The sequence below is a fragment of the Erinaceus europaeus genome, chromosome 8, assembly GCF_950295315.1.
Source record: "Erinaceus europaeus chromosome 8, mEriEur2.1, whole genome shotgun sequence".
NCBI lineage: Eukaryota > Metazoa > Chordata > Mammalia > Eulipotyphla > Erinaceidae > Erinaceus > Erinaceus europaeus.
This window is the reverse complement of record NC_080169.1, coordinates 2,205,339-2,227,403: the sequence shown is the minus strand read 5'-3', so window position 1 is coordinate 2,227,403 and position 22,065 is coordinate 2,205,339. Positions and strand designations below refer to the sequence as shown.

The following is a 22,065-nucleotide window of genomic DNA, read 5'->3' as shown; positions in this document are numbered from 1 at the left end:
ATATTTTTATTTTACTTATTTATTCTGGATAGAGACAGAATTTGAGAAGGGAGGGGGATAGAGAGGGAAAGAGACAGAGATACCTGCAGACCTGCTTCACCGCTTGTGAAACGACTCCCCTGCAGATGGGGAGCCGGGGGTTCGAACCGGGATCCTTACGCGGATCCTTGCGATTTGCGCCACCTGTGTTTAACTTGCTGCACTACCGCCTGATTCCCATCTTTTTTTTCCCCTTCACCACGGGTTAAATAACACAGGCACAAGTATCTAGCAGAGGTTTGGCATTCAGAATGCACCTGAATGCTAACAATCATTGTTATAAGACTCAAAATATATTCCAGTGGTCCGGGAGGTGGAGCAGTGCTAAAGCTTTGGACTCTCAAGCATGAGGTCCCAAGTTTGAGCCCCGGCAGCACATGTGCCAGAGTGATGTCTGGTTCTTTCTCTCTCCTCCTCTTTCTCATAGAAAAATAAAATCTTTAAATATATATATATATATATATATATATATATATATATATATATATATATATATACTCTAATTCTGTAGTTCACTGCTGATTTGTACTGCTATCTTTTTAAAATATTTTATTTATTTTCCCTTTTGTTGCCTTTGTTGTTGTACTGCTATTTAATCGGACTTATGGCAGATTGTTTGCTATGTAACTGAACATTCATGATCAAATTTAAGCTCATTTCCTTTTGTCTTCTGTGGGAGCTTAGAACAACTAGTCTCTGTCATGTATGTTAAGAGTCTCTCCTAGATGTGAACAATAATTCTTATTTCTCCCACTTATATTCCATTCTTTTGTTCTCAATATTCTTTCCTGTATCTTTCTGATTTCTCTGTCCTTTTGAGGGTACAGAAATCAATGCTATTTGTATATATTTTAAAGTTTTTTAAATTTATATTTATTACTGGATAGAGACAGAGAGAAATAGAGAGGTGCAGAGACAGACACCAGCAGCCCTGCTTTACCACTCGTGACGCTTTCTCCCTGTAGGTGGGGGCCAGGGGCTTGAACTTGGGTCCTCTGCGCACGGTAGTATCTGTGCTTAACCAGGTGCGCCACAGCCTGGCCCTTGCTATTTGTACATATTAAGTAATTCAAACAAGTAACACTTGTTTGAACTGAAAACAGTTCACTTGTATAGGTGCTGTTCAGCCATATGCGCGACTTCTGTTCAAGCCTGGCCCTCAGAGCAATGATGGAAATTTTGGTGTTTGAACCTGGGTCCTTGCGCACTGTATTATGTGCGCTCAACCAGGTGCACCACCACCCACCCACCCCTCAGCCCTGAATTAAAAAGCAATTCACGGGGGTCGGGCGGTGGCACAATGGGTTAAGCGCATGTGGCACAGAGCGCAGGGACCGGAGTAAGGATCCCGGTTCGAGCCCCCGGCTCCCCACCTGCAGGGGCGGCGCTTCACAAGCGGTGAAGCAGGTCTGCAGGTGTCTGTCTTTCTCTCCTCCTCTCTATCTTCCCCTCCTCTCTCCATTTCTCTCTGTCCTATCTAACAATGACATAAATAACAACAATAATCACTACAACAATAAAAGACAAGGATAACAAAAGGGAAAATAAATATTAAAAAAAAGAATTAGGTTAGCAATCTAATTTTTCTGATATTGAGGATTTGTATAATCATTCTCAGGAGAGTACTCTTACTCTTTATCTAAATAAGGGTCCAGGAGATCACTTATCAGGTAGACAGGGCAGGCAGCCCTGGGTCCAAGTCCCAGCCCCACGTGGGGACACCATGCCCAGCATCTGGGGGGACCCCAGGAATGCTGGAGCTCCCCCATGTCACACATGCTACCCACAGACAGTGTTGGGGTTTCAACCAGGGTCCTCAAGCAGAGCAGTTTGCACTCTGAATGGAATTTATGGCCACCACCACCAACTTACTCCAGCAGAACATTATTCTGAATGTGTGACAAGTTACCTAGTCTCTTACCAGCTTACTCCAGCAGAACATTATTCTGAATGTGTGACAAGTTACCTAGTCTCTTACCAGCTTACTTAGGACACAGACACTTTTCTGAACAGTCTCCCTGGTGACATCTGCTTGTCGTACTTTCAGTGCCTGTCACAAACAAACAGTCATTATTAGAACTAGTCAACAGAACTATTTCAAAATGATATTGTCAACAGAAAAACATCTACTAGAAAAAATCTAGCACTTAGTTCACTATATCAAAACATTAATGAGAATCTCGGAAAACATTTATTAAGAAGAGACAAACAGTATGAAATGTCACTTCGAGCCTATACAGAGCACGGAGACCGTAGATGCTAACAGCTTTGGGGAAATAGTTTTTCAAGTGCTTCCATGATCTACAGGAATAAAGAGGCGGCAGTAAAAGGCAGACTTCCAAGAAAAGACACTAGTTCTCACAATCAAATGGACAAAGCTGCCTTTGCCAACTTTGCCTTCTTTTTATTTTCTGATTCATTTAATATTATTACATGTTTCCACATAGCAATTGAACCTCCACTCGGTCCTCTTCCACCATCATGTTCCAGGACCTGAAGGCCCTCACCTCCACCCCAGTCTTTGACTTTGGTGCGTACACCAGCCACCACGCTAACTCTTACATGAGCTCAGGTTTCTTTATCTTTAATTCAGTTATTCATTCCACATTTACTGGGTATGTTCTATGTTATAGGCTGAGTGCATAGTCATTTCATGGTACTTAACTTTGTGCAGCCGGGGAATTTATTTATCAATGAGAGAGAAAGAGGGGAAGAGTGAGGGGGACCAAGAACCAGATCATCACTCTGGCACATGCAATGCTGGGGATTGAACTCAGACCTCATCTTAGAGTCCAGCACTCTATCCACTAAGAGCTACCTCCAAGGTGCACATCCTGGAATTTACACCTGTAGTTTACTCTCAAATGGTTCAGGAACAGACAGATGCAAAAAAAAAAATATATATGGTAGAACATTCTCAGGGATTTTAAATCATTTTATCAAATGGAAGGCCAAGTATGTATATAGAAAGAAAGAAGAAAAAGAAGGAAAAAAGGAAGGAAGGAAAAGAGAAGAAAACTTCTCCAGGTAAGTGTGGTTAAAAATTATTGCTGGGAGTCGGGTGGTAGCACAGTGGGTTAAGCGTAGGTGGCACAGAGCGCAGGGACCTGAGTAAGGATCCCGGTTCCAGGCCCCGGCTCCCCACCTGCAGGGGAGTCGCTTCACAGGTGGTGAAGCCGGTCTGCAGGTGTCTCTCTTTCTCTCCTCCTCTCTGTCTTCCCCTCCTCTCTCCATTTCTCTCTGTCCTATCCAACAACGACGACATCAATAACAACAATAATAACTACAACAATAAAACAACAAGGGCAACAAAAAGGAATAAAAAATAAATATTTTAAAAAAATTATTGCTGGGAGTCGGGCGGTGGTGCAGCGGGTTAAGCGCATGTGGCGCAAAGTGCAAGGACGGGTCTAAGGATCCTGGTTCGAGCCCCCGGCTCCCCACCTGCAGGGGAGTCGCTTCACAGGCAGTGGAGCAGGTCTGCAGGTGTCTGTCTTTCTCTCCCTCCGTCTCCTCCTCCTCTCTCCATTTCTCTCTGTCCTAACGACAACGGCATCAATAACAACAATAATAACTACAACAACAATGAAAAACAAGGGCAACAAAAGTGAAAAAAAAAAATTGCTACAGGGTGAGGAGACACATGGTAATGATTATGCAAATAACTCCTGCCTGAGGCTGGGCCCCCACTTCAATTCCCAGCATCACCATGAGCCGCACCTGAGAAACTACTGCTGCAGAGCAGTAGTTTGGAATCGTGGTTACAGATTAGAATCATTTGGTGGTTTTAAAATTTCTGAATCCCGATCACCAAGTTGTGGGGTTGGAGGCTCAACCATTTCTGGTTTTAAAAATGTCCTCGGAGAGATAGAGAATGGGAAGGCTATCAGGGGAGGGGGTGGGATGTGGAGATCGGGTTATGGGAATTGTACCCCTCTCATTCTATGGTTTTGTTAACGTCTCCTTTCTTAAATAAAAAAAACCAAAAAACTGTCCTCGGGGGAGTTGGGCAGTGGCGCAGGGGGTTAAGCGCACACAAAGCAATGGTCAAGGACTGGCGTAAGGATCCCGGTTCGAGCCCCCGGCTCCCCACCTGCAGGGGAGTCGCTTCCCAGGCGGTGAGGCAGGTCTGCAGGTGTCTGTCTTTCTCTCCCCCTCTGTCTTCCCCTCCTCTCTCCATTTCTCTCTGTCCTATCTAAGAATAACAACAGCTCTGACAACAAGAACAAGCACAATAAAATGGGAGAAACAGTCTCCAGGAGCAGTGGATTTTTAGTGCTGACACTGAGCCCCAGTGATAACCCTGGAGGCAAAATAAATAAATAAACAAACGAAAACAAAAACGTCCTCAAGCGATTTGAAAGCACACAGGAGCTTGAGAATCACTGCATTGACTGAGACTTCAGAGTAATTACGGCCTCTTAGTAAGACCATCCCCCAGTACCAGGAAACAGGTTGAGGAACCTGTATTTTTCACTTGCTCAATCATCATAGAACGGTAATGCAACCAGGCGCTTTGTGAACTGTCAAATTCAAAGTTACAGATGGTTCGCCTGTGAAGGGGCCAGGCAGTGGCTCGTGCAGTTGGGTGCACATGGCCATGCACAAGGCCCCAGGCCGAGACCCTGCCCCTGCCCCCTGCAGAGGGAGCTTTCACAGGTAGTGAAGCAGGGCCTTTCTCTCCTCTATCTGCCCCTTCCCTGCCAGTTTCTCTCTGTCCTACTAAATATACAGCAGAAAGAAAGATGAGAATGTGTCAGTAGTTATAGATCACTATTTCTAAAACACTGTTTAAAAAATATAACATATTATCTCTATTTTTCCAATTCTTTTAAATGTTTAATAAACAGAAACTTTATTTTTTATTTTTTTGCGCCCAGGGTTATTGCTGGGACTTGGTGCCTGCACTACGAATCCACTGCTCCTGATGGCTAATTTTTGTTTTGTTGCCCTTGATACTTATCGTTGTTGGTATTTTTCCAATTTATACATTAGAAACAAACTTCAAAGACACCACAAAATTTCAATACAGTATTTCAAAGCCAAATGGATAAGCTAGGCATCACCAACAAAATAACAATGCATAAAACATTATATGATACACATATAATTACAGTCAACTATATCAACTTAAAAAAAATCCATGAAAATGATATTGGAGGGAGTCGGGCGGTAGTGCAGCTGGTTAAGCGCACATGGTGCGAAGCGCAAGGACCAGCCTAAAGATTCCAGTTCGAGCCCCCGGCTCCCCACCTGCAGGGGGGTTGCTTCACAGGCGGTGGAGCAGGTCAGCAGGTGTCTGTCTTTCTCTCCCCCTCTGTCTTCCCCTCCTCTCTCCATTTCTCTCTGACCTATCCAACAACAACGACAGAAATGACAACAACAACGACTACAACAACAATAAAAAACAACTAGGGGCAACAATAGGAAAAATAAATAAATACAAAAAAAGAAAATGATATCGGAGAAACAGCTATAAACTACTTACAAAACGTTCAAAATATATCACAGACAATAAAAATCTAAGTTTTTTTTTCCCTCTTAAACGAAGAAGACTGCACATACTAAGTGGCCAACACCTAAGAATTTGAGTTTTTAGTTGTTCATTTAAATACTATCTTGGCTTCCGGCTGGAGAGACAGCACAAGGATTCTGCAAAAGTCTGTCACGCCAGAGGCGCCGAAGGCCGCTTTCAATCTCCAGTGCCGCCGGAGGCCAGAGCAGAGCTCTGTATAAACCAAAGCAAACCAACAAACAAAAAATACCTTCGCTTCAATTTGTCGATAGCAAGAGATTCCATACACTGTAGCTCCACTTCCGTTTTTGGGTGGCAGGTGAAAAAATACCGTGTCTGAGAGAAAAAACAAGTAAAATCAAATGAATTATCCTTATTGGTAATGAAATTTGTATTACAATGCAGCCATTAAAAGAAAAATAATGTTACAAGAAACCCACGATAGATTTATTTCCTACTACTACATTACACTGCACACTCACTATAAAAAAGCACAAGAAGCTGAATTTTAACAGGTGAGACTGAGACTACAATTACTTATCTGACAAACTACTTTCACTATAGAGAACTGTTCCAGATTAAAGCAAAATTGAGTCAGAAAAACCAAAGGTAGCACACAAATGTAGAATGGACCTAAGAAATTATTGGAGAACTGGGCAAATCTGATCATAGGCTAGACATTAAGTGGTATTATGGTTGACTCTGCTGTTAGTGGATGTTGAAACAGCCTGGGGAGTAATCTTAATTCTTAGATAATCTTTTCCTTATTTTTTAAATATTTATTTTATTATTATTTATTTATTCCCTTTTGTTGCCCTTGTTGTTTTATTGTTGTAGTTATTATTGTTGTCATCGTTGTTGGATAGGACAGAGAGAAATGGAGAAAGGAGGGGAAGACAGAGAGGGGGAGAGAAAGATAGACACCTGCAGATCTGCTTCACCGCCTGTGAAGTGACTCCCCTGCAGGTGGGGAGCCGGGGCTCAAACCGGGATCCTTACGCCGGTCCTTGTGCTTTGCGCCACGTGTGCTTAACCCGCTGCACTACACTCTCAATTCTTAGGTAATCTATGCTCAACAATTCAGGGAGAAAATGCTGTGATGGTTACAACTGCCTTTCGAACAGTGCAGCCAGCCTCACACATCACAAAGATATGTAGAGATTGTATTCACTGTGTGATCCTTTCAATGCCAGCAAATTTTGTAATAAAAAGCCAGGGGGAAAAAGACGAATCTGTAAGGCTAAGAGTATTCTTCACATTTCATGGTAACTCGCACAGTGACACAAAAACCAATCATGAAGCCAGGTTGAACCTGGTGTTTTGGTAGGGTCTCTACTCCCGTCAAATGTACTTCTTCCTTAGGACAGAGTCCTCAGGACACGGGGGGAGGAGGCGCTGCAGTAACCCCCATGATTTCTCTGAGGATGCTCGTGCTTTCTATCAGCAAGCACTGTGGTAACAACGGCTGCAGGCCCCAGGGTGGAGAAGCAAGGCCGGCCACTCCCAGCTGGACGCTGGAGGACCCGTGCCCTGTGGAGACCCACACACTGTGCAGGCCCCTCCTGTGAGCCCCTCCCGCTGCCCTGAGCAGAGTTTCAAGTATGAATGTAGGAAGCAGCAGCAGCAGCAGATGCCCTGTTCCCACCAGTCACTTCGTCAGCTGCTCAAAGAGTGGCTATGGCTCAGGGGCCACTACCGAAAAAAGCCTGCGGCTCCTTGGCAAGCTTGTGAATGGTTAGTCATCCCCAAGCAAGTATTTAAATACCTTATAAACAATTAGGCCAGAGGACCTTCCCTTCCCCAAATACTTAGAATCTAAGCTGTCTGGCCAATGAAAAGACGCGGTTTACGCACCTTCTTGGTAGTTGTGAGCGCCATCTGGCAGAGCAAGGAAAGGCAAGTACCTCCACTCGCCAGGCAGAGCCTGGCTGTCATGTCCATCTCCTGGAATCAGGGGCGGGTAAGAGAATTCAACCTAAAACGGTTAAGGGATGTTAGCCAAAAGGTTGCTGAAGACACCCTGCTGAACCGAGGAGGAGAGGGTCAACAACGGGGCCTGAGAAGCGGTGCCACCAACCCAGCCCGCTTCCTTCCCACCAGCTGGCCCTCGCTCCCAACATGTGCAGGGGTGAGCACACGGTTTGACGGAGACTGAGGGAGGGAGCGAGCGAGCGAGCGAGGGGGCATCAGTCAACATTTCAGGTGAGCTGCTTTCTTGGGGGTGGGTGGGATGGGATACTGAGAAATATCAATGGATGTTTAGAGAAGTCAAGTCTCTCCAATACTGAGTCTTACGAAAATAATAGAGGGAGAGAATGAGAGTTTGTTTTCTCAGTAGCAATTCAGAGACAGAAGGCAGAAGTAAATATACAGGATATAGGTCGTCACATTTGCCAGGCTTGTGTCACGGGAGAGAGAGGCCAGGAACCAAGCTCGAGGCAGCAGCAATACAAATCTTTATTCATGAGGACACCCCAGAGTCGGGCGTGAGCACAGCAGGTTAGGCCACGTGGCACCAAACCACAATGGCAGCATCCAGCTCTGCATTCCAGCCCTTCTCCAGGTTGGCACAGTGGAGAGAAAAAAGAGTGAAACCAGGAACAGAAGTGGGCTTTATAGGGTAAAACCGGAAGTGGCGATTCAGGAACGGACATGGCTGGGAAAGGGGGTGGAGGAAACAAAGAGCGGGAAGGTAGAACGCTTCCGTAGCAACGGTTGCTAGGGTTTTAACTGGCGGGATTAATGGACCCTGCGGGCAGGCAGGGTGGGTCTCGAGGTAGAAAGAAGACAGACAGATCAGGCAAAACAATGATGATGTAAATGGGCCACAGTGTCAGCAATGCAGCATGGAGCAGGGGGGCTTGTTTAGTGCCTGACAACATTGTCTTTACAAGTTCTGGGTGACTTATGTTTAATTAAAGAAAGTTATTAGTGATTTAAAAATGGTTAAAAGATTGTCAGATAACGGGGACAATTCCACACAGTTTTATACTTAATTTTTTTCCACAGTACTTGTTATGCAGTGTTTTTTTCTCACTGGCAATGTAAACTGGAATGATACAGGGATAAGAAGCACTTCTAGATGCCATCTTGAGTGTGCACAGATAGAATGGTGGCTCATCACCACACATCCCAAAGGAATCAAGCTTTCACTTGAGTCCCATAGGAACCAATGGCTTTAAACAAGGTTTAAAAATGATCATCTGGGGTCAGGTGGTGGTGCACCTGGATAAGCACACACAATTCAGTGTGCAAGGACCTGGGTTCAAGGCCCTGGTCCCCACCTGCAGGGGGGAAATCATCCTGAATGGTGAAGCAGGGCTGCAGGTGTCTCTCTCTCCCCTCTCAATTTCTGTCTCCAACCAATTAAAAAAAAAGTTTGGAGTCAGGCAATAGCGCAGTGGGTTAAGCACACGTGGCGCAAAGTGCAAGGACCGGCATAAGGATCCCACTTCCAGCTCCCGGCTCCCCGCCTGCAGGGGAGTCGCTTCACAGGTGGTGAAGCAGGTCTGCAGGTGTCTGCCTTTCTCTCCCCCTCTTTGCCTTCCCCTCCTCTCTCCATTTCTCTCTGTCCTATCCAACAACAACAACAATAACTACAACAATAAAACAAGGGCAACAAAAGGGAATAAATAAATAAATATTAAAGAAAGTTAAACAATGTAGTCCTGTTACAAATAATGTAAAGTGGCTGGGAGGTAGCTTAGCAGTAGAGCACAGGACCTGTGTATGTGAGGGCCCAGGTGAAATATGCGAACAGTGCTCTGATTTTTTTTCTCTCAAGAAAGAAATTTATGACCACATCTTGTAAAATTAAGTGATTTTGGGGAGTTGGGCGGTAGCGCAGCGGGTTAAGCACAGGTGGCACAAAGCGCAAGGACTGGCATAAGGATCCCGGTTTGAGCCCCCGGCTCCCCACCTGCAGAGGAGTTGCTTCACAGGGGTGAAGCAGGTCTGCAGGTGTCTGTCTTTCTCTCCCCCTCTCTGTCTTCCCCTCCTCTCTCCATTTCTCTCTATCCTATCCAACAACAACAGCATCAATAATAACTACAACAATAAAACAACAAGGGCAACAAAAGGGAATAAATAAATAAAATTTAAAAAAATTAAGTGTTTTTTTGCCTCAAGGGTTATCCCCGGGCTTGGTGACTGGACTAGGAATCCACTGCTCCTGGAGGCCATTTTTTCCATTTTGTTGCCCTTGTTTGTTGGGTAGTATGCCACCTCCCCTTGGCTTCTGCTTAACCATATGCCTATATAGGGATTTACTGATCCAAAGCTTTGGTCTATTTACATAAATCACTTTTACTTAAAGCACTCCAGGGCATTGGTGGTTCAGTGATAGGATTCTTGCCTGTTCCGCCTCCTCCTTGTCACACTCTGATTTTCACCAGTCACTTTTCTCTCCACCCTCTCTATATCACATCCTGTTTCCACCCTACTTGGAGAGTATAAAAACAGCTGCTCTTCTGATTAAAGACACCTGGAAATTGCTTTCCGGCTCCGAGAGTTCCAGAGTGTATCTCCTGCGAAGTTAGTGCGGCACGAGTTCCTGATCCCTCTCCCACGCAGCAGCCTAGATCGGCTCCAGTTGAGTTCTCTCCAAGCCAGAGAGCACTAGCTCGGGAAGAAGTACCCTCAGGTTATCCCGGCACTTGTTGTTATTCTTATTGTTGTGGATAGGGCAGAGAGAAGTTGAGAGAGGAGGGGAAGACGAAGAAAGGGGAGAAAGATGGGACACCTGCGGATCCTTACGCTTCCTGCCATGTGTGCTTGACCCGCTCTGCCACTCCCTGGCCCGTAAAATAGTATTTTTAAAGATACAAAAAAAGCATTACAGTAAAAAGACTACCTGCTTCTTTAGACACCACTACTCTAATCGCCTAGTCACTTCCCTGTTCTCACTTCTATAAGTAATGTTTTCAGTGAGAAAAAATTCTCAAGGGATTACAGACCTAAAGCTTTACCCTCAGAGACCAACCACGTAAGATCACCTTACTGAAACTGGGCATAGATGACCTGTAAATACACTTCACATTTCTCTGTAACCTCTTTACCATACAGGATTTTTATCTCAGTATTTTTTTTTTTTAATTGGGGAGATCTTTACTTTAGTACAACATACCACACTTAGTCCAAGTTTCCTCAACATTTTTTTTTAACCAGAGTCCTGCTCAGCTCTGGTTTATGGTGGTGCTGGGGATTGAACCTGGGACTTTGGAGCCTCAAGCGTGAGAGTCTCTTTGCAAATCATCATGCTATCTACCCCTGCCCCCTCAATAATTCTCTTTTAAAGTTTCTTTTTCTTAATATTTTTAATTTTATTTATTAATGGGTAGAGTCAGAGTGAAATCAAGGAGGGGGAGATAGAGAGGGAGAGAGACAGAGAGACACCTGCAGCCCTGCTTCACCACTTGCAGAGCTCTCCCCGAGGTGGGGACCTGGGGCTTGACCTGAGTCCCTGTGCACTGTGATGTGTGTGCTTAACCAGGATGTGACAGAGATAACACAGATACTTAACAATTCTGCTGCTATGAAGCTGGTAGCTAAAGAGTTGGGACAGTCCCATCTTAGGGCTGGGGACAGCACTGTCTGTACAGCACACATCTCACCGTTGACGAGGCCCAGATCTGAGCCCCGCAGCACATGGGAGCAGCACAGGGACGGTGGCTATGCTGTGGTATTTCCCTTCTCTCTCTGAAATAAATAAAGCATTAATAACTGGGCCAGGGAGGCTGCTCAGTGACATCACACAGGTTCAAAACCCTGATCTCATTCCTTGGTGTTGGATAAGTTTTCATTTCAATTCAGACTTTTTGGGTAAAGATTGCTTCATTTTATGAGAGGAAGAGGAGTCTGACTCTGTCATGCCGCGCTAAGACTAGGAATACAAGGAAAACACTCAGCAGCTGGACCACATCCAACTACAATTCAGAATTACTGCTTCATACACGAAACAGAAACAAGGAAATAAACCATTGTAATTTACGTAATACCAAAATGCAACATGTGATATTTACTGTCGGAAGTTTTGGTAATCATTACAAAATGATTTTTCTTGGAATAAACAGTTTTATTAAGCTATCGTTGTATTATAACATTATATAGAAAACCAGTTTTGTTTTGTTTTTGTCTGCTGGGGTTTCTGCACCCACACGATCCCACTGCTTCCCAAGATGAATTTCTTTCCTCTAAATTTCTGACAGAGACAAAGAGAGAGAGTGAAGCCCAGCAGCAGCCCACCGTTCATGAAGTTGCCCCCACAGTGAGGCGCTTGCTCCAGTGTGATGCTGGGGTCAAGGCTGCTCCCTCACGCACGCAGAATGCGTGATGATTAAAGGCAGCAAGTCTACTGCTTTCCTAGAACAAAAAAGCATCATAACCCCCCTATGCTTTTACTTAGATTACAAACAGGAAGACAGATGATGTTAGTTCTAGAAATGTATGGGGCCTGGGAGGTGGCTTAAGGATTGATTACCTGCCTTGCAAGCATGAGGCCTTAGTTTCAATCCACAGTAACGTCCTGACAGCCACATAAACAAACAGCCAGCACGGATCCCCGACCCAGTGCAAATGTTACCATGCACAAGGCTCCAGGTTCAGAGTCCTGGTCCCCACCCCAGAGGGGAAGGAAGCCTCATGAGTGGTGAAGTTGTACAGCAGGTCTCTCTCTCTTTCTCCCTCCCTCCTCCTCCCCTCTCAATTTCATTTTGTCTTATAAAAATAAATAAATTTAAAGGGAAAGTGGCCATCAGGAGTAGCCAAGCCATCATACAGGCAGAGCCTCAGCAATAACCCTGGTGACAATTAGTAATGATAATGAGCTGAGGAGACAGCATAATGGTCATACACGAGATTTTCATGTTCGAGACTCCAAAGCCTCAGGTTCAACACCCAGGCCCACCATAAGCCAGAGCTGAGAAGTGCTCTGATCTGTCTCTGAATTTCTCTTATTAAAATAAAATAGAGAATTCCACAGACGAGGAGGCAGTGCTCTGCACTCTATCTCTGTGTCCACTCTCTTATTAAAGGAAATAAAAACTGGACCAGGCAAATGGCTTAGCAATAGAGCTCACATGCGACTGAGTTTGACCTCTTGGCACCACACTGATCAATATATAACTATATGCATTATACATATCTATTAAAATATCATCATGAAGCTCACCATACAGTGTCTAGAATCATATATATATATACGCCTCCAGGGTTATCGCTGGGGCTCGCTGCCTGCACTATGAATCCACTGCTCCTGGAGGCCATTTTCCCCATCTTTGTTACGCTTGTTGTTGCTGTTGACTAGGACAGAGAGAAGGGTTAGACAGAGAGGGGGAGAGAAAGATAAGATACTTGCAAACCTGCTTTACCACTTGTGAAGTGACCCTCCTGCAGGTGGAGAACCGGGGGCTTGAACTGGGATCCTTACGGCGGTCTGTGTGCTTCGCACTATGTGCGCTTAAGCCGCTGTGCTACTGCTCGCCCCCTCCCCCCCGTCTAGAATCATATTAAGATTCTATTGACTACTATTCTAGGCAGTCAGGACATCTGTTGATGTCAAATATGACTATATTACTATTTAAAAAATTATTTTTATGATAATGAAACTCGTGATACCAAAAATTAACAATTCATCATTCTTTTGTTCTACTTTAAATCCACTGGTCCTTTGCATAAGCACAGGCAGCCCATGAAAATAAGACGTTCTACAACTATATTCCTTAATGAAAAGTTCTCAGCGAGTGAAAGAGGAGCAAGGGCGGGAGGCAAAGCACCACTCTGGAGTGCGACCTGAGGAGACATCTTGGGGCCTCGTGCTTGAGAGCCCCGTGTTCTAGCCCTGTGCCACCTCCGGGCTATGCCACGCTCCTTTCAAAGGATCTCTACCATCTACTCATATGTAGTGAAGTTCATGAGTTCCGAGGAATCAGAGTGGATAGTTACATGTATAATTAACATATATATTTACATACATTTTATCTTTTCTTCTACCCGGGCACTGTTCATCTATGCTGATGGTGGTGCCAGGATTGAGCTTCAGGCATGAGGGTCCCTTTTGCATAACCATGATGCTACTCCCCAGCCCTCAAGACTATTCCACTTTATGTTTTATTTATTTATTATTGTAGAGACAGAGAGAAATTGAGGGGAGAAGGTAGAAAGGGAGAGAGACAGACACCTGCAGCCCTGCTTCACCACTGGTGAAGTGTTCCCTCTGCAGGTGGGGACCAGGGGCTTGAACCTGAGTCCTTGCGCACTGTAGTGTGTGCACTTAACTAGGTGCGCCACCGCCTGGCCCCGACGATTCCATTTTAAACATCTGCTAGTACTTTAATTCTGTGTCTGAGGGGCAAAAGAATCCAAACAGGCTTCTCATCTGTCACTGCAACACAGCAGGACGAACCCTTTGCCTTCTTTTCCATTTTAAACTTTTCTCAAGCCCAGGGCCTCAACGTGCAAGAAACGTCTCCACGACTGAACACCCTCTTTCCATCCTGCCGGAACACAGGCGAGCCAACACCAGTACAACCGATATGCTAGAACTGTAATGGGATGTGGGGGTGGACACAGCTAAGACTAGGCACTCGGCACGTGCAATCCAGCACCCCTCCAGTTCTTTTCTTCTGGGAGGGCACCAGGGTTTCCCTGATCTGGGCTCTTTCAGGTGTAAAGAAAGAACCAGAGGGAGAGGGCACAGAAGGAAGCCAGGCTTGAACCGGGGCTGTGTGGCAAAGCAGGCACACTCCTGGGAGCAGTGTGGTCTCCCCCTCCATGCCTTTCTTCTTTCAGTCTTACAGACTTAGACAAAAGATGGGGGAGAGGAAGGAGGAAGGGAAGGACAAGGCACCAAGGTGATGGCTGACCACCTGCGTGTCTCTCTCTCTCTCTCTCTCTCTGTGTGTGTGTAGTGAGTGGCCCCTTCCCTAGTGCACGGGACGGAACCCAGGGCCTCAGCCACAGTAAAGCTCACACTGAACCTAGAGAAGCCCAGGGTTACTTTTCAAAAGTGCCTTCTTCTCTGTAAAGCACTATGGGTTACAAAATAAAAATAAAAGATGCATGTTTTCTGTCCAAAAATGGTATGAAAAGAAAGGTAGCTCAAATAAGCTGGAGCTGCACCGTGTCTGTCCGTCCCCCCCCCCCCCCCCCCCCGTCTTCCACTCCTCTCTCCATTCTCTGTCCTATCCAACAATGACAACAATAACTACAACAGTAAAACAACAAGGGCAACAAAAGGGAATAAATATTAAAAAAAAAAAAAGGAATTGGGATACCTGTGATTCAGTGATGTGCTGACCAACAGTCTCTTGCTTTAAGTGACCTTCACTCAGGTTCCTCTCAACTCTTTTCAACTAGTTGCTAACCTTGGGCTTAAAACTATCCAGTTAGTATCCCATTAGGTCAGGGTAGCCAGAACCACTCTTGTATCCCTGACGTCGTGATTTTCCAAGTACAGACCCACCATTCTGTTCCTGTACTCAGAACCGAGTCCAGTTCTATAGAGAATTTCTTTTCACTGGTTGCCTTAGTTTTTTCTGAACTTCCTTCTCCCTGCTTTAACCATAGTCCAACGTTGGTTTTTCTTTGACAATGAGAACTTAGCTGTGCAAATATGCCCGCCACTTAACCTTTCTGGGTTTCAGGTGACTTATCTAGGGAAACTGGAGTAGGTGATTTATAAGGACCTCTGCCAGGCCTAAACTTGTCATGAAGAAATGTGGTAAATGGGAAGGAGGTACAGGACAGTTAAGCAGTCCGGACATGCAGCAGGTCACAGGAGCTGCGGAAGGCCAGACAGCCACCAGGCCTGGTGATTCCCAATGGGTTTATTTTGCAAAACTAGTTCCTTTTACTTCAGTGCTGAAGTCAAAGCCAGGAAGCCCACAGCAATGACAGCACCCAGGGAAGTATCTGAACCCAAACCTCTGGGCAGCATCGGCTGACTAAAATAAGGCTTCTCCCTTTTGGTAATATAAATTGTTAGACTGCTATTAAGACAGGTGAAGAGTAACAGAGGCAACAACGATAACCTTGCTTTATCTATTTTTATTTTACCAGAGCACTGCTCAGTTCTGGTTCACGGAGACGCAGGGGACTGAACATGGGAACCCACTTCTTAACTGACCCTGAAGGATTTTGCAACACCACAGGTAGGGACAGAATGAACCCATGTGGTTCCAGAAGCAATTCTAAGTCTGACCCCATGGCCTTTTGCAGCATGGCCACAGCAAGACTATTTGACTTCCTGCAAGTCTGAGCAGACTAAGTTATAAAGGGACTACCTGGCTGAGGAGACAGCACAATGGTTATGTCAATGACTTTTAAGCCTCCAGCAGGATCACAAAGCAGAGCTAAGCAGTGCTCTGGCCTGTTTCCCAACTCCCCATCTCTGTCATTAAAATAAATAACTTTTTAAAAAAATAAAGTGACTATTAAGACCAAGGAGGTTTTCGGTTTTTTTTTTTTTTTTTTAACCACACAAACATAATTGCTCAAAGAGTTTTTTTAAATGGCACTGGGCCCTGGCACTCATACAGTTTCAGTCACCTGCCAACTTATTCATTCTGTTTGTTTTAAATTTCTTCTTCTTTTAAAAAAATGTTTATTTATTTATTCCCTTTTGTTGCCCTAGTTGTTTTCTTGTAGTTATTATTGTTCGATAGGACAGAAATGGAGAGAGGAGGGGAAGACAGAGAGGGGGAGAGAAAGACAGACACCTGCAGACCTGCTTCACCGCCTGGGAAGCGACTCCCCTGCAGGTGGGCTGCGCTTAACCTGCTGTGCTGCTGCCTGACTCCGTTTTTCTGTTGTTTGTTTTAACCAGAGTACTGCTCAGCTCCGGTTTATGGGGGTTGGAAGACTAAACCTGGGAGCTGAGCACTTCAGGCATGAAAAGCCTTTTGTGCATAATCACTATGCTATCCCACCCCTTTTAATTTCCGAGAGAAGGAGGGACAAAGACAGAGAGACCTCATAGCACCACTCCACTTCCACATGGGGCCTCCCAGGTCTAGGGCCTTGAATCTGGGTCCTTGTCCTCGTTCACGCTACTGGGGGGGGGGGGGGCTTCCTGTGGGCCAGGAGGCACCATGATGCTGCTGACTGTTTCCCGCCCACTCCGTCCTTTATACTTGGTGGGGTGGACTACCATCCGCGGGTGCCCCAGTCCCATTCATGATGCTCCGCTGGTGCCAGGGCTCCATTGCAGGGTGTCCCACGAGGGTAAGAGCTGTAGGACGGGAGTCGGGCTGCAGAGCAGCGGGTTAAGCGCAGGTGGCGCAAAGCACAAGGACCGGCATAAGGATTCTCCCGCACAGTACTCGGTGCTCCCCGCCCAGCACCCGGCCGAGTACCCGCCCTCCCGCACAGTACTCGGTGCTCCCCGCCCAGCACCCGGCCGAGTACCCGCCCTCCCGCACAGTACTCGGTGCTCCCCGCCCAGCACCCGGCCGAGTACCCGCCCTCCCGCACAGTACTCGGTGCTCCCCACCCAGCACCCGGCCGAGTACCCGCCCTCCCGCACAGTACTCGGTGCTCCCCGCCCAGCACCCGGCCGAGTACCCGCCCTCCCGCACAGTACTCGGTGCTCCCCACCCAGCACCCGGCCGAGTACCCGCCCTCCCGCACAGTACTCGGTGCTCCCCGCCCAGCACCCGGCCGAGTACCCGCCCTCCCGCACAGTACTCGGTGCTCCCCACCCAGCACCTGCCGAGTGCCCGCCGGCGCCCGCCCTCCCGCACAGTACTCGGTGCTCCCCACCCAGCACCCGGCCGAGTACCCGCCCTCCCGCACAGTACTCGGTGCTCCCCGCCCAGCACCCGGCCGAGTACCCGCCCTCCCGCACAGTACTCGGTGCTTCCCGCCCAGCACCCGGCCGAGTACCCGCCGGCGCCCTCCCTTCCTCCGTCCTGCACAGGCTGCGGATCCCCCGCTCTCTCTCAAAGGAAACAAACCAGTGACAGCGCGCACCGCACACTCTGCTCCCGAGGCCCAACGGGGAGGGGCGGCGTCAATACAAGCCAAACACAGACAGACGGACAGACAGGCAGACAGACTGACAGGCAGAGACAGACTGACAGGCAGACAGACAGACACACAGGCAGGCAGGCAGGCAGATACACAGACAGGTAGGCAGACACACAGACAGACTGACAGACAGGCGGGGCGGGCAGGCAGATACACAGACAGACAGGCAGACACACAGGCGGGCAGGCAGGCAGGCACACAGACAGACACACCGGCAGACAGGCAGACACACAGACAGACACACCGGCAGACAGGCAGACACACAGACAGACACATAGGCAGGCAGACACAGACAGACAAACACACAGGCAGGCAGGCAGGCAGGTAGGCAGACAGACAGGCAGGCAGACACACAGACAGGCAGACACACAGACAGGCAGACAGGTAGGCAGACACACAGACAGACAGACACAGACAGGCAGACAGGCAGGCAGGCAGGCAGACACACAGACAGGCAGGCAGGCAGACAGGCAGGCAGGCAGGCAGGCACACAGACAGACAGACAGGCAGACAGACACACAGGCAGGCAGGCAGATACACAGACACACAGACAGGCAGACAGACACATAGGCAGGCAGGCAGACAGGCAGACACGCAGACAGGCAGGCAGGCAGGCAGGCAGACACACAGACAGGCAGGCAGACAACCAGACAGACAACCAGACAGGCAGACAGACACACAGACAGACAGGCAGGCAGGCAGACACACAGACACACAGGCAGGCAGGCAGGCAGACAGACACAGAGACAGGCAGGCAGGCAGACAGACACAGAGACAGGCAGGCAGGCAGACAGACACACAGACACACAGGCAGGCAGGCAGGCAGGCACACACACAGACAGGCAGGCAGACAACCAGACAGGCAGACAGACACAGAGACAGGCAGGCAGGCAGACAGACACACAGACACACAGGCAGGCAGGCAGGCAGACAACCAGACAGGCAGACAGACACACAGACGCGCAGACAGGCAGACACACGGACAGGCTTGCCCTGCCCCGCCCCTGCACTCCCTCCGGCCGGCTCTGTCTCCAGGTGGGTGTGGGGACCTGGCCGCCTCCCGCGAGTCGCGGTCCGTGCTTCCTTCCCACGGAGACGGAGGGACAGACGGAGAGACAGAAGGCCGGGCGGCGGCGCACCTGGTGGGGCGCCCGTGTGACGGCGCGCAAGGGCCCGGGTTCGAGCCCCCGTCCCCACTGCAGGGGAAGCCTGAGTGCTGGAGCAGGCTGCAGGCGTCTGTCTCTCCCCGTCTCTGCGTCTCTGTCTCCATCCCACAGTGAAGGAAACGAGACAGAGAGACCCGCGTCCCCCTGCGGGTGGGGAGCCGGGCGGGACTCGGTGCCTGCTCAGGGTAGCAAGGGTGCGGGGGGGGGGGGGGTGTGCAGGGCACGAGGGGAGCGGGGTGCTGGGGAGAACGGCATGTAGGGTGCTGGGTGCGGGGTGCTGCGTGCAGGGTGCGGGCTGCTGCGTGCGGGGTGCTGCGTGCAGGGTGCGGGCTGCTGCGTGCGGGGTGCTGCGTGCAGGGTGCGGGCTGCTGCGTGCAGGGTGCAGGGCGCTGTGTGCAGGGTGCGGGGCGCTGCGTGCAGGGTGCGGGGTGCTGCGTGCAGGGTGCGGGGCGCTGCGTGCAGGGTGTGGGGCGCTGCGTGCAGGGTGCGGGGTGCTGTGTGCAGGGTGCGGGGCGCTGTGTGCAGGGTGCGGGGCGCTGCGTGCAGGGTGCGGGGTGCTGCGTGCAGGGTGCGGGGCGCTGTGTGCAGGGTGCGGGGCGCGGGGTGCTGCGTGCAGGGTGCGGGCTGCTGCGTGCAGGGTGCGGGGTGCGGGCTGCTGCGTGCAGGGTGCGGGGCGCTGTGTGCAGGGTGCGGGGTGCTGCGTGCAGGGTGCGGGCTGTTGCGTGCAGGGTGCGGGGCGCTGTGTGCAGGGTGCGGGGCGCGGGGTGCTGCGTGCGGGGTGCGGGGTGCTGCGTGCGGGGTGCGGGTGCTGCGTGCAGGGTGCGGGGTGCTGCGTGCAGGGTGCGGGGTGCTGCGTGCAGGGTGCGGGGCGCTGTGTGCAGGGTGCGGGGCGCTGTGTGCAGGGTGCGGGGCGCTGCGTGCAGGGTGCGGGGCGCGGGGTGCTGCGTGCAGGGTGCGGGGCGCTGTGTGCAGGGTGCGGGGCGCGGGGTGCTGCGTGCGGGGTGCTGCGTGCGGGTGCTGCGTGCAGGGTGCGGGGTGCTGCGTGCAGGGTGCGGGGTGCTGCGTGCAGGGTGCTGCGTGCAGGGCGCGGGTCGCGGGACGCAGGCGCCGGCACGGAGGCGGGGTGGGTGAGGAAGGAGGCGGAGGGCGCCCGGGAGCCGAGGAAGGGTGTTGCGGGAGGGTGCGCCACGCGGGCCGGCCTCCTCACCTGGCAGCCCTTCTTGTGGTGAAAGCCGACCACCACGATGTGCAGCACCGGCCCCCGGGGGCCGTCGTCGCCGCCTCGCCCGGCCTTCTCCATGAGCGGGCGGGAGACGGCAGCGGCGGGCTGGCGGGTCAGCGAGGGCGCCGCATGCGGGTGCGCCGAGGCCCAGCCGCCGCGGCTCCGCGCCCCCGACCCGCTCGCCCCGGGCCGCGCTCCACGCACCCGCTTCCGCTGCTTCCGGGCTGTCGCCTGACGCGCCGGCCGGCGGGGGCGTGGCCGGAAGTTAGGGGCGTGGCCTCGCGCGCGGGGGGGCGGCCCGGAAAACCCGGGGCGAGGTCTCGGGGGGCGTGACCGGAAACGGAAGGCGTTGCCCAGCGTGGGCGGGGCCGCTCCCGTAAGGCGGGGCCTCGTGTGGGCGGGGCCTGTCGCGGTGGGACGGGCCTGGAAGGGGGCGGGGCCGGGAGCCTGGCGGAGCGAGTCTCCCGCACGAGGGCGGGTCTGCGGGTGTCGGGACAGAGGACAGACAGACGCCCGCGTCCCTGCTTCCCGGCTCCTGAAGCTCCCCCTGCGGGTGGGGAGCCTGGGCTGGAAGCCGGGTCCTTGTGCGTGATGTGTGCGCTCAACCTGGTGTGCCACCGCCTAGCCCCTTCTCCATTGTTGCAAAATCAGGTTGGAAGGACAGCCTTGAGATTGGAAATAGTTACTTCAGATAATGAAATACTACTCGACGTTAGCTTGAAAGGAAACTTTTGTTTGTAATTTTATTATGACATTTGTTTTCAAGTAAAAAAAAAATGAGGGTCTGTCCTAAAGACATAATACAGTTAAGAGCATCTACATATATTTTATAATGAACTATAAACAGCTATGAAATATTTTCAAGTTTATTAAAAATGAACTCTCCGGTTGGAATTGGTTTTTTTTTCTTCTCTTTTTTATGTCTTACCTATGGAAAGAATATTATAAAATAAATGCACTGCTTTGCCATGTGCATGACCCAGGTTTGAGCCCAGCCTCCACTTCACTGAAGGAAGTTTAGGTGTTCTGGTCTATCTTCTTCTTCTAGCGTTTGTCCTTCTTCCGTAGCCAGTCAACAGCGTCAGGTTGAGCCTGATGTAAAGTTTCGAGACCTCCTTTGAATCTGGAGAGGTGGCAGTCGTTGACTATGTGGGTCATAGTCTGTCTGGAGCCGCAGGGGCAGTTCGGGTCGTCTCTGGCTCCCCAGCGATGGAACACAGCGGCGCACCGGCCATGGCCTGTTCGATAGCGATTGAGGAGGGCCCGATCATAACGTGCTAGGTCAAAGCCGGGTTGACGCTTGCAGGGGTCTGTGATGAGGTCTGACTGCCAACTCTGTTTCCAAGAGTCTGGAACAGAGAAGTTCAGTGTAGGCGTAGGGGACCAGATTGGGTGACGAGACGTCAAGCGTTGGACAGGGTGGGCGAAGATATCCGAAAGACTTTGCAAAAAACACAGGAGCTTCTTGTCCCTCCCCCCCCAATAAGTTTGCATCGCCTCTTTAGCCAGGATCTTACTTCCAAAGGGTCTAAATCAATTCGTTTTTCACCGCCACCAATTCACTGTGTTGCCATTGTCGGTGGTGTAAGGGTGTCTTTTTTTTAAGGATTCAGTTGCTGTTCTGAAATAATCTGGTGGCTTGAAAACCCACCAGCAGCACTTAAAAGTATATTACCTCTAGAATGGGGGTGGGGTAGGACTTTTGTTTTCTTTTTATTTCTACTACTTTAATTTGTAATTCATTTTATTGTATTTTGTCTATCTATCCATCAAGAAAAGGGGGGAGAGGGGGGATGGGTGGGCGGTGACACACCATGTTGCGCACACAAGTAATAACAAGTAATGATGTTTCTTTGTCTCTTGTCTAGCTCCCCCTTCTGATTTCTCCCTGTCATTATCAGTAAATAAATAAATAAATAAAATACATAAAATGTGGCGGTGGGGGAGCGCCAGGCAATGATGCACCGGGTTGAGTATGCACATTACCACTCAAAGGACTCAGGTTCAATCCCCTGGTCCCCGCCTTCACAAGTGGTGAAGCAGTGCTGGGGGTTGAGCCGCAGGTATGGAAGTCTTTCGCAGAACCTCAGCACTGGAGG

The 22,065-nt window shown here is 49.7% G+C and overlaps 1 protein-coding gene and 1 long non-coding RNA gene across 4 annotated transcripts in view; both read right to left on the bottom strand.

Annotated features, from left to right (window-relative positions):
- Nucleotides 1–20,201, bottom strand: part of AVL9 (AVL9 cell migration associated) — a 51,426-nt gene extending 31,225 nt beyond the window's left edge. For all 3 annotated transcript variants that reach the window (XM_060195825.1, XM_060195826.1, XM_060195827.1), the window contains exons 1-4: nucleotides 19,952–20,201; nucleotides 7,409–7,529; nucleotides 5,805–5,890; nucleotides 2,018–2,089 (exon numbers count right to left, since the gene is read on the bottom strand). In XM_060195825.1, coding sequence (XP_060051808.1) covers nucleotides 2,018–2,089; nucleotides 5,805–5,890; nucleotides 7,409–7,529; nucleotides 19,952–20,044 — 372 coding nt within the window. In that variant the 5' untranslated portion in view covers nucleotides 20,045–20,201. The remainder of the gene's footprint in view (nucleotides 1–2,017; nucleotides 2,090–5,804; nucleotides 5,891–7,408; nucleotides 7,530–19,951) is intronic.
- LOC132539849 (uncharacterized) overlaps nucleotides 1–22,065 on the bottom strand; it is a 325,383-nt gene that overhangs the window by 124,060 nt on the left and 179,258 nt on the right. The window lies entirely within an intron of this gene.